This window comes from Callithrix jacchus, chromosome 7 (genome assembly GCF_049354715.1).
Source record: "Callithrix jacchus isolate 240 chromosome 7, calJac240_pri, whole genome shotgun sequence".
Classification (NCBI taxonomy): Eukaryota; Metazoa; Chordata; class Mammalia; order Primates; family Cebidae; genus Callithrix; species Callithrix jacchus.
Genome location: NC_133508.1, coordinates 93,616,853 through 93,632,759, shown reverse-complemented (window position 1 = coordinate 93,632,759; position 15,907 = coordinate 93,616,853). Strand labels below are relative to the sequence as shown.

Below are 15,907 nucleotides of genomic sequence, written 5' to 3'. Positions count from 1 at the left end.
CAAGTGTTTTTCATGGCAGCCTGTTTCAAAGGTAGAAAAATGCCTTCATAGTAAACTTAATTTTGTCTCATCTGGATTGTGTCCAGTCTAAAAATCTGGACAAATATCGTAAACCAAAGAAAGTTTGCACACTTCTAAGACCAGTAGCAATTAATTACTTTAAAAAGAAGCCCTGTCACTTACAAGCAACACAAATATTTGTATTTTGAGCCTCTAAGTAATAGTTGTGTTGACCATTCTGGCCTTAAGTGATTTAAAAAAATCAGTGAGTGATATTTTAACAGGGAATATGTTTGTAAAGAAAGGGAGGGTCAGGTCATAGAGTAAAAAACTATGAGCCAAAAGACAGACAGACGTGGGTTCAAAACCCAGTGACCAATTTACTCACTTGCCGACCATGGACAAGTTATAAAACTTCTGGCCTCGGTTCTCTGTTGAGCATAAATGAAAATAATAACCCACAACTTTTCATAACTATTGTGGAGATTAAATTAATTAATTCCTAAACTGTAAACTTCTTCAAGGTCCAGGGTCTTCAGCCTATATTTTGAATAGCTGGTCCAAATTGGGACCATTGCTAACTCTGCATTTTAGGTGAACTGACAAACATTTCTGATCCTCAGTTTTTCCATTTGTAAGATGGGTAGACCAGTACCTACTCATAACCCTATACTGTAGGTAAGATGTATAAACTTTTTGTCACAGAGTTCTTTTTTTTTTTTCCGAGACAAGCTCTGGCTCTGTCACCCAGGCTGGAGTGCAGTGGTGCAATCTTGGCTCACTGAAACCTCCATCTTCCAGGCTGAAGTCATCCTCTTACCTCAGCCTCCTGAGTAGCAGAACTACAGGCATGTACCATCACACTTGGCTAATTTTTGTTTTTTTGGTAGAGATGGAATTTCATCATGTTGCCAAGGCTGGTCTTGAACTTATGAGGTCAAGCAATGCAGCCACCTTGGCCTCCCAAAGGGCTAGGATTACAGAAATGAGCCACCACAGCTGGCCTTGTTACAGAGTTCTAATAGCTGCCCAATTCGAGCAATTATGTGATATCAGATGCCTACTTTTTGGGCAACCAGTATTATTTTGTGGTTAGATGTGTAGGCTTTCTGCAGATTGTTAGTTTAATTATTATTCTGGCAGATCCTGGACTTCACTTATTTTATAATGACTGCATATCGGTTGGAGTAGAAAATTGAACAATTCTGGAAAAGGACATGAAGGACTTGGTATGTAGGAGACATAAAAGTCCCTTCCTGGTGCTCTGATTTTGGTCAGGCAAAACTGCAAAGATTCCTTCTTCACCTTTCCCCTCATTCTCTTCTTACCCTCACCAAGGGCTTTCTAAAAGGCACTTTGTGAGAAGGAGGCTGTGTTTAATTTTGTGCAAAGGTGAACTGTGGCTTCAGGGAGAAGGGCTTTGGGGCCAGGTCACTTGGGTAACACTTCCCACATGAGTTTATCAATGGGTGGGCCATGAAAACTTAGTCTGTGTTTTTTTACACTCCACCCCCAAACCACCCAAACTGCCCGTGTTAGTTTTTCAAAGCCAGAGTAGTTTCAAAGGTCTGAACGCAACACAGGGGCCTTTCTTCATGCTTTGATTTTATGCCCATTAAGTGTTTGTCAGTGAGTTCGTATTTCGCCTCCTCTGCAACCTACACATCCCAAGAAATCCCCAGAGGTATAGGAAGTTAATTGATCCTTGATTAAAGGAAGGAGAAATGCTTGGGTCTGGGTCTGGGTCTGCACTCGTCAGATTTTTTTTTGGGGGGGGTCATGCTTTGCAAAAATTTAGTAATGCTCCTTTTATTATGAATAAATTTAAACTCCAGGCTATTGCCTTCAGGGTTTGATGAAATTAGTTGCCTAGCACATGTGTGATACACAGAGAATGTTCTGTGAACATGAGCCAGTGCCGTTGCCTTGATTGTTCTGAACAGTGTCATTTTCATCCAAGGCCATGAGACTTGCTGAGCTTCGATTCATTTACTAATACTCATAGATGATTTCTTCTCTGAAGAATGATTCACTTACTTTATAGAAAGCACCCAAGATCAAGAGTCAGATCATTTGAAACCTGTTCAGTTCCATAACTTACTTGTAGAGTGACTGGTAAGTCACTTTAATCTCTCTGAACCTTAGGGTGGCTTAATGTATTAGTTTTTATGACTGTTTATCCGATTAGCCTTTGGGCCACTTGAAGGTTGAAACTTGGCCTCCTTCATTTCAGTAGACCAGTCAGTGCCTAGATCATGATATGCAGCCAGGTTTGTCAGTCTACAACAGTTTATGTGGGGATCCTCAAGACAGTTTGGGCACATAATAACCGTTTAGTAAACGTTACCTGTTATTGTTATTCTCTGTGCTATTTCCCCCTTTCTTCCCTTCATTCCCTTCATCTCTTTTAGCTCTGTAGCAAACTTCAAAATTGTATTTCTCTAGTAGCCATAAGTTTTGTGACTGCCAGTATTAAAATTCCTAAACTACACTGATTTTTTTATGATTGTACTTAGCCCATGGACTCTAGAAACCCATTCTACTCACATAAGGGTTAACAGAATTCTCCAACCCTCTGTTGGACACCTTAAATGACTAGCAGAATGGTCTTTGTGTCCCTGGTGTACTCTGCATATGTCAGTCATCACATTAGAAATAATTCAGTGTTCATGCTTTTTTGACTGTCTTACAACACTGTGAACTTCTCGCAGGTACTATGATGGATTCATTTCTAGAATCTCAGTGTCTAGCACTAGGAAATTCTCGAAATGAAGTGATAAGGGACTATAGTGGTTGGTAATAAAGATGGTGACGGTATTGGAAATAACGTTTGTTGGAGAATAACTGCCTCTTTGTGTCCTGGAAGGGCAAGGCACAGTGTTATACCTCTTAAGGACTAGCTGCCTAGCTAGGGGAGGAGGGGGATGTTTATGCTTTTCCCATCAACTGAAGGAAATCTGTGATTTCTTTCTTCCTGGATCAAAATCAAGATTTGACTGGCATCACCCTCAATAATACCACAAGTTTTTAGGGGAGACAAAAAAAGCCATTGGGTTTTGTAAATGCCATCTCCATGCCTTTCAAGAAAATAAACAGAACATATTCAGCTCCAACTTCTTGTCTGTTTGTGGTCTTCATCCACATAATCAAAACCGGAAACCCTACCCAAGCCATAGGCAAAGAAAGAGGAAAAAGGATTTGGACTGTTCTCAGTTTAAAAGATGGCAAAGGACTGACCAGACAGACTTTTCTTCCCTTGCCTTCTGTGTGAGGCTTTTTTTCCCTTCTCTTTTGAACATTCACTGGGTGTCCACAGTGTGCTCCAGACTCTATGCTGACATTACTCAATGCTGTTGCCTTGACTTGCTTCTGGACTGATTTTGATGATATGTGTCTTCCCCTACCGGATTGTAAGCTTCTTGAGGGCAGGGTCTGGGTCATCTTTGTATTCCTTGTAATTTAATATATACAGTTAAGACTCAATAAATATGTGTGAATGAATGAATGAATGCTTTCATTTATTATATAATCCCAACCATCCTGACGTTAGATTTCATTCTTCCCATTAAACAGATAAGAAAATGAGTTTTGGAGATGTGAAATAACTTAAGTAGTAGGAAGCAGCGTCAAGGTCATTAACCCAGTTCTGTCTAATTCCAAAGCTCTTTTATATGTGTTTTATTGTCCATAGAAACATATGTTTTACAGGCCTATCATGTGAACACTATTAAAAATAGAAGCTGGAGGCCTAAGAGTGGAGTGCAAATATAAGGAACTTGGGGTCTGTTCCCTTCCTGAGTTTATTAGCAACACTTTGGCTCCTAGGCACCAGAGAGACTGCAGCTCAACTTTTAAATCTCAATATGTGGAACTTTAAAAGCAGCCTGTTAATAAATCATACTGCTGGCTTCTTAGCTACTTTTCATAGCCAACTTGGTTGCTTTTCAAAATGTTTGAGCAGTGGCATGAAGACGGTTCGGGACCATATGAGATCTCTCCCAGGCCCGTAACACCTAAAGATTATTTCTAAGCCAGAACGTTTATCCACTGTCTTTCCCTGCCCCCTCTCTCCATTGTAAAGACAAAGTTTTAAAACCTAATGGCTATTGCCTGTCAGGGCCCCTCTGTGTTTACTTTGAGAAGGTCAGGCACAATACTGCGGTGTGTTGCTGTTCTTTCTTTTCAAAGCACCAGTATGAATTTGATAAAGTAAATTGTTGTTCTAGCAGGAAGCAGTTATGGGTCACAAAATAAATAGCCATAGAATTCAAATAAATCCAAAGAATAAAACCAAATAAATCCATGTGTGTATGCACAGTGATACATAAATACACGTTTTAGAAAGTGAGCATTTTTATCACTGCTGGTCTGGACCAAAGTAATTGAAAAATTGCAGAGTTCATGTTACTTTTTTTTTTTTTTTTTAAAAGGTAGTAAGTCTGGGACTTCAAGCAATATGACATGAATTTAATTATTTTGGAAAAACATTAAAAAGTGGGAATTTATCTTTTAAACAACTGTTTATCTTGGGATTTTTCAGCTAGTGAAATTCACATTTGGATGAAATCAATTTGCAAAGTTAAATTAGGGATTTAAGCATTGGGAGGTGGACTCAGCTACCCTGAATGAGCTCAGCATTCTGAGTCTCTGTTCCCTCCACTTGAAGATGGGTGATAGTGCTTAAGTAATGCTTCAATGAAGAAATGGATATACTAACACATTGTGAGTGTGCAGTCAATAATGGCTGCTATTATCCATTGTGTGTGTGTGTGTGTGTGTTTTACAGTCCAGAAATCTTTATTTAGTTAGTTTTCTTTTCTTTCTTTTTTTTTTGAGACGGAATTTTGGTCTTGTTACCCAGGCTGGAGTGCAATGGCGTGATCTTGGCTCACCGCAACCTCCACCTGTGGGGTTCAGGCAATTCTCCTGCCTCAGCCTCCCGAGTAGCTGGGATTACAGGCACGCGCCACCATGCCCAGCTAATTTTTTGTATTTTTGGTAGAGACGGGGTTTCACCATGTTTACCAGGATGGTCTCGATTTCTTGACCTCGTGATCCACCCGCCTCGGCCTACCAAAGTGCTGGGATTACAGGTGTGAGCCACCGCGCCCGGCCTAGTTTTCTTTAACACCTACTATGCCCTGAATTCATAGGGAATAGGTTCCAGCAGCTCAGGCTCCTTCCCATTGGTTCTTACAAAGTGCGCTTCTCTGAGTGGAGCAGGCTGGCGCTTCAGTTGAACGCAGGTTCCTTTCTCTTTGGCGTCTTTCTTTTTCTGATCGTTTTCCTTCATGTGTTTCAGGAAGCTATCTCAACTCTTGGAGTGCTTAATGTGCTCAATACGCACCTTAAGTCTCTTGGCAAGAGTCTTGCCCTTAACTTGTTTACTGCAATGCCAACAGCATACTGAGGAACACTGTAGACTCCTCCAGTTTCGCCATGGTAACACTTGAGGGCATTCTTTTTTGAACAGTACCCATTCCCTTAGATGTCTGCAATATCACCTTTCTCATAGATTCGCATATACATGGCCAAAGAAACTACTCCGTGATTTCTAAAAGGCCTAGAGGACACCTATCGGGTACCTCTCGTCTTTCTCTTTGTGATCATCATTGTGGCGAATTAGTAAAAGACGGCAGTTCCAGCTGAAAGGCCACTGTGTTTTTTTGTCATCTTCCCTAGTTCCATGACTGTAGAAGAGCTAGTCCTTTAACTTTGCAAAGTGGCATTGGAGCTTCATATTGCAGCCGGGTAGTTTGTGAGGAAGAGGTATTTTGGTCTAAAAGAATAGCATGAACCCACATTCGCTGTGTACTGGTTTCTTGGAGGCTTACTGAAGAGGAGTAGCAGAACACGAAGCTGGAGAGATGTCCTGGTCATGGGAACGCCTAAGGTCGTCTTTAGAGACTTTATTTCACCCTGTGTCATGGGGAGCCACGGAAGAGGCTTTGGCAAGGCTGTGACATGCTCATGGTCCAAGCTCCTCAGGAAGCAAACTGGCAGCTATATATAGGAGGCAGTGGGGGCCATGAGACTGATTAGCAGGCTCTTGTAGCATCCAAACAAGAGTTATCATGGGCCTTTGCTTCCTGAGTCAAGGTTTTGAGGGACTTTTCTTGGCAGGTGGGGGTATCCATTTGCCATGACCTTTGAGAGAACAGGATCTGAGCTGACCACCGATAACCAGCAGCAGCTGCAAGAGCCACTTGGTGCTCCTGGGTGCCCTGGGCCCCCTATCCAGGTCTGCAGGCAGCAGGGCCAAGCTCAGCGCTGCTCACTCTTATTGGAAGCTCTCTGAACAGTGAAAGAAAAGTCTGGAAAATGACATTCATGAAACAGCTACTATGTGCCAGGCACTGTGCTAGAGGTTGTGGGTGCATTGATCTCCTTTAGTCGTCACCACAGCTCATTTTACTGTGGGAAAAAGCTGGGGCCCAGGAAGAGGAGTGGGAACCAGGGTTCGCATCACTAGGAAGTGCTGCATCTGGGCTTCACATCCAGGTTTTTTGACTCCAAGGCCTTCACTACCCCAGGCAGTACAGCCTTTGTGAACTTCTCAAAGGGGAAATAGTTAAGAGCTAAGAAATGAATGTCCTCGGAGGCATAAAGGGGTTTCATTCGATTTGGGGCTACATTAGTAAATGTTACAATTCAGGCTTTAATTTTTAGCAGAGTATTGTAGAACAGTGGGAAAACCCCTGCTCTGGCTCTTTCACTGCCTACCTCTGAGCTCTTGGGCAAGAGAAGAGGATAATGAGGATAATGACTCTCTCCTCACAGGGGTGTGGAAAGGAGGAAGGGGATGTGCATGGCAAAAGCTCTCTATAGGCTGTAGATCTCTACAAATGGAAGAAATGATTATTACTCTTAGTGTTATCTGGGGTGGTCTTTGCTTGGGGTTCCTCTTTGGCTTTCTTGCATTGATGTTTCCCGCTTTCCTTTTTTTTTTTCCTGGTACATGCCGTGGTTCCACCTGGACCAGCGGGCCTCCCCTTCCTCATTATCGAGACAAGCACCATCAAGCCTTACCACCGAGGGTTTTACTGCAATGATGAGAGCATCAAGTACCCACTGAAAACTGGCGAGACAATAAATGACGCTGTGCTGTGCGCCGTGGGGATCGTCATTGCCATCCTCGCGGTAAGTGTCTGGACTCTGCTATGGTGGATCCTGTCTGACTTCTTCCTGTATTGCCATATGATAGAATGTCTGAGCCAACAGAAACTTATACCAAGTAGAAGCCAACTTTCTCTGGCCTGTATTTAGTTAGCCAAGAAGGAAGGTATAAGTGCTATTGTGGATGTATTTCACCATTATATGGATGGGAGAGTTAAATGACATACTCAAAGTCTACAGCTACAAAAAATTCGGGTTCAGCTGTGCCTGGCTGATTTCAAAGCCCCCTTTCCAATTCGAAGACTTACAGTTCAGGACGGCTAATCTGTCTAAATGAACTGCTCAAGGGGATAGGCAGTTAGCTTATCTTGCCTACTCTGGATCAAATGTAAGCTGCTGATGTCACATGTACCACATTTCATGTAGTTTTCTTTTGACTTGCCCACTCTGGAGGCTGGTTGTAAACTTTGAGACCCCTCTTTGTTTTTTAATAACATCGTAAACCAGGCACACAATCAACAGCTTGAATTTGGGGAGGGGGAAGGGAGGCTAGTAGAATTCTTTCCAACCTTTAAAAGAAAAACAGTCCATTGGCAACTGTAGTAGTTTCTTAAAGGTGGACTAAGGATCTTTGTGTTCAGAAACTGAAAAATGAAAGGTCTAGTTTTCCTATGTGTTCCAAATTGACAGTTGTGGGCTTGAGTTCTCTAGGAAGAATGGCTTTCCCTGAAAAAGGTGTTTGTCATGGAAGGCAAATAAATTACACAGTATCATGTACTGAGGTTTGAACAGGTGTTTTTGAAAGCTGGAGGATCAGTTCACTGAATGCTTCAAAGGAACCCACTAGACCCAAGAGTGCAGTGAGATAAGAAAAGCACAGCAACAGGAATGTCACACGCTTGTCACTCTCTGTGGCATTATTCCCAGCTTGCCTAGTGGGCTGCTCCAAGGTACAGGGCAGTGGAAAGAGACCCCTGTGAGAGTCTCTCCTAGCTATGTGAATTAGGTGGATCATTGATTTCTCTCTCATTTTCCTCATCTGTAAAATGAGATTGCTGTTTGGATTCCCTCGGGGATCGCTGTAGGAATCAAATGAATGCCATAATGCCTCGAATTGCACTTTGGAGCAGTGGGCTCACTGGACCGTGCAGAGTCTTTTAGCTGGGAGTGGTTCTGGTTTGCTGACCTGGCCCCAGGATGGGCAAAGGAAAATGCTAAAGTAGCTTCTTTGGAGTTTATATGTCTCCTCCCATCCTTCCTTCCTCAAGCAAAGCTTCAGGTCAGCAGCTCTTCGCTTGCTGCTTGCCAAGGCCAATCCCTTTCTCCTTAAGGGATGCCAGCATTTTTCAGAAAAATGTGCTTTTGAGAACTTCTTGCCCCTTTCCTTGTGTCATGTTGATATTTTAATTACTGTGCTTTCTGACCTCCCAGGTTTTCTTGAGACAGTCATGTGCCGTGGCTTTGTTATGCAATGAGCAACTATATTGCCTCCCCAAGCCGTACAATGGCAGCAAAATGAGTTAGATGGTGCTTTCCTATAGCTCCAGAGAAACATAAGCAAAGAAATTACTGCAATAATTGTTATCTCTTGTCCAGTGCTACTGTGTATGGGAGAGAGACATGAACAATCTGGATGCATTTCACCCTTGAAGAAACTTCAAGAGCTAGGTATTCTTACGGTCTTCAGTTTAGCATAGGATTAAAGACACATGCCTTGGTTCAGACCCGAACCCCTCTGCTGTGGACCAAGTGGCAAATGAACCTCATGGTGCCTCAGGAGAGACATCTGTTACATGGAGATAGCATGTCTAATTACTGAGGTTTTGAGAATTAAATGAGCTAATGTATATGAAGTAACTCAATGCCTGATACACATGGTATGCCCAGGAAATGTTAGTCATTTTTATTTTAAGGGTGTAAACAGAATAAAAAAATAGTGAAGTGACAGCCAGACATTATATGTGGCAAAAATATAGTCAGGAAAGGAACCCCAGCCTCAGCTACACATCTCCCACTCTTTTCTTGTAGTTATTTAATTAGAACCCAGGTCTCTTGACTCTTACTCCTCTTTGCAATAGGACTTTTTTACCTCTTGGTCCAACTGCTGTTGCATTTCAGCTGGAGGCACATGTGAACTGGGGGCTCCTAATGAAGCCTACTAGCCTGTTTACCTGTCATAACTACCAAGGGTACTCCCAGAAAAAGTAAAAACAAAGACCTCAGAGGTGGAGGGAATAAATTACTTTTTTATGCTCAGTTCTGGAAAAGCCAGGGAATTTAAATTTAACAACAGCAACGATGACGATGACACATATCCCACTTTCTCAGCTGGCCCCATTCAGAACCCAGTTCTGATGAGAGGGCAGGAGTGACAGTCATGGAGGGTGGAGGGCCCCAGAGTTGGAAGTTGAACCATCATCCTGCTATCTTGAACATTCTCCTGCTGAATGTCAGGTTTGTTTAAAACAGCAAGAGAGGCCATGACTGATTTGGATGCCCCTGCTTCCATTTGGATGATCCCCACAACAAAGGAATGGAATGGCAGTGGAGTAGACCAGTGTGGTTTAGGGATGCAAATCATCAGGCGTTATGGAGAAAGCAGACACCTTTCAATGGCAGGAGATATGGAAAAACCTAGTCATGCTGACCTCTTTTTCAGATGTATCTCAGATTCTGGAAATATAGCATAATAGGAATTCCTTCCAAATCCACAAAGCAATGGTTCCTATCCCTGCCTTACAAAGGCTTAATGACTCTAGCAGCAATAAGACTAGGAGCAAATAGTAAAATATCATCTCCTATCTCTCAATTTTGTCTTGCACTCTATTACAAAGAGTATCATGGGCAAAGATTTAAAATTGGAAGCAATGCTAAGTATTCATTTTGAATACACATGGGCTCAGTGCTTGCTTCGCTCAGACCCTAAAGGGGTTTATACAGATTCTTAATATCTAGGAATTGGGCCAGGTGCAGTGGCTCATGCCTGTAATCCCAGCACTTTGGGAGGCTGAGGTGGGCGGATCATGAGGTCAGGAGTTCGAGACCAGTCTGGCCAAAACCCCATCTCTACTAAAAATACAAAAATTAGCTGGCATGGTGGGGTGCACTTACAGCCCCAGCTACTCTGGAGGCTGAGGCAGAAGAGTCGCTTGAACCTGAGAGGCGAAGGTTGCAGTGAGCTGAGATTGTGCCACTGCACTACAGCCTGGGTGACAGAGGGAGATTTCATCTCAAAAAACAAAAGAAAAGAAAAAAACTAGGAATTGATGCATGGTTGAGTCATGGGTGAATCCCCTTCTCTCCCTAGCCGTAAAACTGCTACCCTGCTTGAATCTGACTTCCGTAACAATATTCCTAGCTAGAGAAAAAAAATCAAACTTTGGCATCATTTGCCTTAGGTTCACATCCCAACTTTCCGGCTTACTCATTCTGTGATTTGCCCTTCACCCACAGAAGAGCCATTGGACCCCTTGGAGCTATACTTTCCCTTTCTATAAATTGGTCACAATAGTTCACCAAAGCTAGAGGCTTGTTTTGGTTGTCAAATCGCGTGAATGATGTGTGTGATGAGAATGAATCATCTTTCATATTTCTGCAGTGTTGTACAGTTTATAGTGTGGCTTTTATGTGCATGCTCTTCTTTGTGTGTGGTAGAAGAACAGAATCCTGGGAGGTGGATTCTTGCAGCTAAGTCAACTGGGGTTCAAGGATATCAAGTGACTCTCTCATAACTAAGTAGCGCCATGGCCAGACCCGGAGTCCTCTGAATTCTGTTGCTGTCTTCTGCAGCCTACCTTCCTTCCATAATTACTTATCAAGTGCCTCTGATGTGTCAGATGCTGGGGACACAGTGATGAACCTCAGCCCAGCCAGCTGCTTGTATCTCTTGTCATGAAATGTAGCAACTGCCCCATTTCGAGCAGGCAAATAACACCTTTAATACATACTGTCTCAGGCTGGGCATGGTGGCTCATGCCTGTAATCCCAGCACTCAGGGAGGCCAAGGTGGGTGGATCACTTGAGGTCAGGAGTCTGAGACCTGCCTGGTCAACATGGTGAAACCCCGTTTCTACTAAAAATATGAAAATTAGCTGGGCATGGTGGTACGCACCTGTAGTCCCAGCTACTTGGGAGGCTGAGGCAGAAGAGCTGCTTGAATCCAGGAAATGGATGTTGCAGTGAGCCAAGATAGCACCACTGCACTCCAGCCTGGGTGACAGGGCGAGACTCCATCTCAAAAAAAAAAAAAGTCTATACAATAGGTTGCTGAAGACAGAGGCCAGGTCTTTTCCTCTGTGCACAAGGTAAGTACTTTCTTCGGGAAGCATTCCTTAGCTGTCTCCTCTCCCACCTTCCAAAGGTCAGAGAGAACTCTGGGCCCACCTCTGTGGCTGCAGTCACTGGCTGATTGTCATATCTGTTTACTTGTCTATTTCTTGGCTACCCTGTTACCTGCACAGGGGAGAGATAGATCTGACCTGATTTGGTATTGCTAGTGTGAGGCATAGACCTTGGTGCTCAATATATGTTTGTGAAAAATCACTGAAGAGGCCATAAACTGGGGGCAGAAAACCAAAAGCATTAGGCCAAAAGATATCAGAGGATTCACGGAGCAGAGAAAAATGTCCTGTTTTCTTCTTTAAAATCTCAACTATGCACCAGGAGGCACATGGGAACACGCTCTGTACCACATGCTAATTTCTTGCTGGAGAGACAAGAAGAAGAGCTTAGTACCTGCAAGACTTGTTTATTCAGTATCAGGCTTCACTTTGCCCACATCTGGACTTCATTAGTTCCTCCCCACCCCTCCATCTCCCTTTATCTACAAGAGCCCTGCCAAGAAAACAAGGTTCCCCAACATTGCCTCCTCATTAAAGGCTAGTCGAGTTTTCAACTCTGAGAAAAGTGCAGTATGCTGGCCCACTGGTGCGTTAGTGGGAGACCCAGTCTCCCAGTTTACAATCCGCTACATCTGTGCAATTACCAAGACCACCAACAGAGAGAGGCCACATTAATCCTTCAACTGTGTTGTCCTCTGATCAGATGGCTACAGAGTTCTTTTGAGACCTTCTTATCCCTGGGGGAACAGGGAGGGGGAATCTATTTGTGATTTAACAAACACAGGCATGGAGATTGCACTAAATTGTCATTTGTTCCCCTTCTCCACCACCTGCACTCACTCTCATGTCCTGGAAGAAGTGAGAACAGCAGGAATTCTTCCTTAGTTAGGTGTAGCTCATAGGGATTCATGACTATTTGAAAAATGTATCTAATATGAAGGTGATGATATTCTCCATTTGAAGTGATAACGTTTAAGAGGCCGAGAAATACTTCCTGTGAGGGGCAGGGTGTGTTGGGGATGGGGTGGAGAATCAAATAACATTTATGAGCTATTTAATGGACCAGAAACTCATGTCTTATCTTAAATCCTCTTCAACAGCTATGTGAAATTGGTATTATTTACTGCATTTGACAAATGAGGGAGGACATTGAGGCTTATAAGGGTGAAGTGACTAGCCTGAGGTTACTCTGCTTAGTGAAGGGGGGATCAGGAATTAAAACCTAGGTCTGTTTGGCTTTCAAGCCTAAGTGCTTTAACAGACGCTAATGAAGGCCTGCTCTGGCCTGTGCTATGGAGCGTGCCCTTTATTTAGTTAGCTATAAAAGCTTTTAGTTGCTGGGCTTGGAGAGCTCAATGTTTGGAAGAAGACAAAACATCTAGACCACTGGGCAGATGACTGCCTAAGAGTGACAGTGTGCATCAGTGGTTTGTATGATGGTGATCACATACGGTGTGTAGAAGGTGCTGGGTGATGCCTCCCTTACAACAAGCAGGCTTCGTGATAGGCACCTTGGCCTATAAGGTGATGTGTAAGATACAAATCTTGCTGTTGGATCTTATGGTCTAAAAATTCAAGGCAAGTGCAAGACTGACTACAGGATTAGACCCTCAAGGAAAAGAAAGCATTAGTCTGAGAATAAGAAGAGAGTCAGGGCAGTACACAGAGTACGGAGGTGGGTACTAGGGAGGGGAGAGCTTCCAGGACAAAACGTATCAAATGCTGCAGATTGTTGGAGGTCTAAAGAGTTCAGAGGAAGAGCACTAAGGGCTGAGGCTTATGCCAAGGCTTCATCATCATCATCATTCACAGAGCGCTCATCCCATGTAATTTTCACAACAACCCTGCTTTCGGTTTTGTCATCATCTTCGTTTCTATAGATGAAGTCAGAGAGCTCAGTTGTACAAGACTCGTAAGTCAAAGAGCCAAACTCTAACCCAGTGCACTAGTTGGCACTTCAGCTCTACTTTAAGGGATGAGTGAGATTTTCATCTGAGAGACTGGCCCTCTAGGCAGAAGGAGTTGCTTCAGCAATTTCAGAGACTTCAAAACAATGAAGTGTTTTTAGGAAAGGTGGAGCAGACCTGTTTGGCTGGATGAATGGAATATAAGGTAGTAGACGAGGCTACAGTAGGAAAAGAAGACTGTGGCAAGATCATGAAGATCCCTAAATGCTGAGGAATTTTTACTCCAGTTAATTGGCTAGAGGTTGATGAGAGTATTTTAAGTGAGCCTGGTCAATTCTCTATCCAAGGTAAGGATGAGGCCTGAACCACGCTGGTGGCAATGCAAGGGAAATAGAGAGAAAAAGATAGTTGCGGAAGACCTTGCAAAAGTTGGATGGACCACGGGATAAGGGAGAGGAGGGAGTCTAAAAGGGAAGAGAAGTGATGTTTGGGACAGCAGTGGGAATGGGTGTGACCTTAGGACTTGGTTAATTTGACATGCTAATAACATCTCCAGTTGGGAGAGTTAGCAGATGATTGAAATTGAGTCAATTAGGGGAAAGGGGTAAGATAAAGCTAGAGAGAGAGATGCCCTTTGAAGCAGCTGAGATCCCAGCAGAAAGCTAGGAACATAATCCTAGGAAAGACACACATTTATTGGGTAGAAGCCAGATGTAGAACCACTAAAAGAAGGAGAAATACATTTAGAAATAGGAACAAAAGCATGGTGGTGTGATAATAAGGAAACCTAGGAAATTCAGGGTTAAAAAAGGGTAAGAGGTTGCAGTAGGCATGCTGCAGAAAGAGCAGCCAGGAGATTCTTGCATGGACTGGCAGAGTTGGGTATTCAGGAGGCCCATGGCTCTAAGCCCTGACTTTCGGGAAAATAATGATGCTTTATGTCTCATACACTCTTCTTTATGAGACTTGTAGGCACAGGGCAGCCACTGCTGATTTCAACCATAAATAGCTTCTGTAGCCCATCTCTGGCCTCTTTGCTGTCTTTATTCTAGATATCGGAGTTTTGATTTACCCATAAAGCCCAGAAATTACACTGGTGTCTTCATTACCTCTGTGTCTTCATTACCTTTCCCAGACGGCGAGGCACTGATCTCCTGAAAAAGGCTGAAGATGATAACCAAGTGACAGAAGAATCAGAGATTAAATTTCCGATCAACTATTTCTATTTAGCTGCATTTTATTGCAGTAGATAGAGCAATCAGCTCCAGAAAAAATACAGCCATACATCTGTCTACATCCTTAGAAACAGAACCCAGATACATTATATTTTTCCTTTCCCTTGGGACTGAGAGCTAAAGTGAGAAATGTGATTCCCCCTTTATGATTCTCCATCATCAACGGTTTGTTGAATTAATCTTTTCTGGGCAGAAAGAAGTTCACTAACTTATGTAACTGAGATGTAGAAGAATAAAGACCCTCTGTGGCTAGCAGGAACTGAGAGGTGCAGGTGCCTTTCAAGATGACAGGCCCTTACTGGGTGTTCTGTGAACATCTGTCTCTCTGGAAACATACATACTACTGCCTAGTAGGACTTCTAAGAGAAAGCGAGCTTGATGCTATTGGGAACAGCGCAGGAATTAGAATGAGGAAGTCCCAGCTTCAGTGATAGTCTTCTTGCTGTCTCATTTTTATCAAGTGATTCACTGCCCTTTCAGGCCTTCAGCATACTCATTTATATAAGCGTTGGTAATAATTTAGTAATTCATAGGGTGCTGTGAGAAGCAAACAGTAAAGCGGATGTGAAAGTGCTTTGTAAGCTTTAAGTACTAAACAAATATTATTATGTAAGCAGATCAGAGTATAGGAAAGTTTGTCCTTCATACTCAGATGGAAGATGTGTTCTCAGTCTCTGAAAGAGAGATTGTTAGGATGCTGTGCAAAAATATTAGTTTTCTTGGGATTATTTATAAATAGAGTGTAGTGTTAAAAATAACACAAACCAGTAGAGTAGGATTGTCCCTTCTGCTTTGGGTTTAGACTTTGCTTCTGTCTTGATCTGCTGTAAAAGTCATACTAGGCTGGGCACGGTGGCTCATGCCTGTAATCCCAGCACTTTGGGAGGTGGAGGCTGGTGGATCACCTGAGGTCAGGAGTTCGAGACCAACCTGGCTGGCCAACATGGCGAAACCCCGACTCTATATTAAAAAAAAAGAAAGAAAAAAAGGTGTAAAAAAAAGAGAGACATACTAGATAAAATGATCAAAAACAATGTCATCCCTACACACATTTTCTGGTCCTACCCTGGAGGGGTGGTGCTTCTGAACTCTTTGGTTAGGTATGGTATCGTCCAAGGGGCTCTTGGAAGAGATATTCTCTACAATACGTGTTTTTGTGGTTGTTGTTTTGTTTTATTGTTTTCCCCTTCTCCAATGGAGGGAGAAAAAAGTTAACGTTTGGAGGTCTCTCCTGCTAGGTACCCGGTGATTGACATATCACCTTATCTAATTCCCTGATAATCCTGCCAGGTAGATATTATTAACCTTA

The 15,907-nt window shown here is 43.0% G+C and overlaps 1 protein-coding gene across 1 annotated transcript in view; it reads left to right on the top strand.

Annotated features, from left to right (window-relative positions):
- PLPP3 (phospholipid phosphatase 3) overlaps positions 1–15,907 on the top strand; it is an 86,610-nt gene that overhangs the window by 37,292 nt on the left and 33,411 nt on the right. Inside the window, exon 2 of the mRNA XM_002750869.7 lies at positions 6,983–7,140. Coding sequence (XP_002750915.1) covers positions 6,983–7,140 — 158 coding nt within the window. The remainder of the gene's footprint in view (positions 1–6,982; positions 7,141–15,907) is intronic.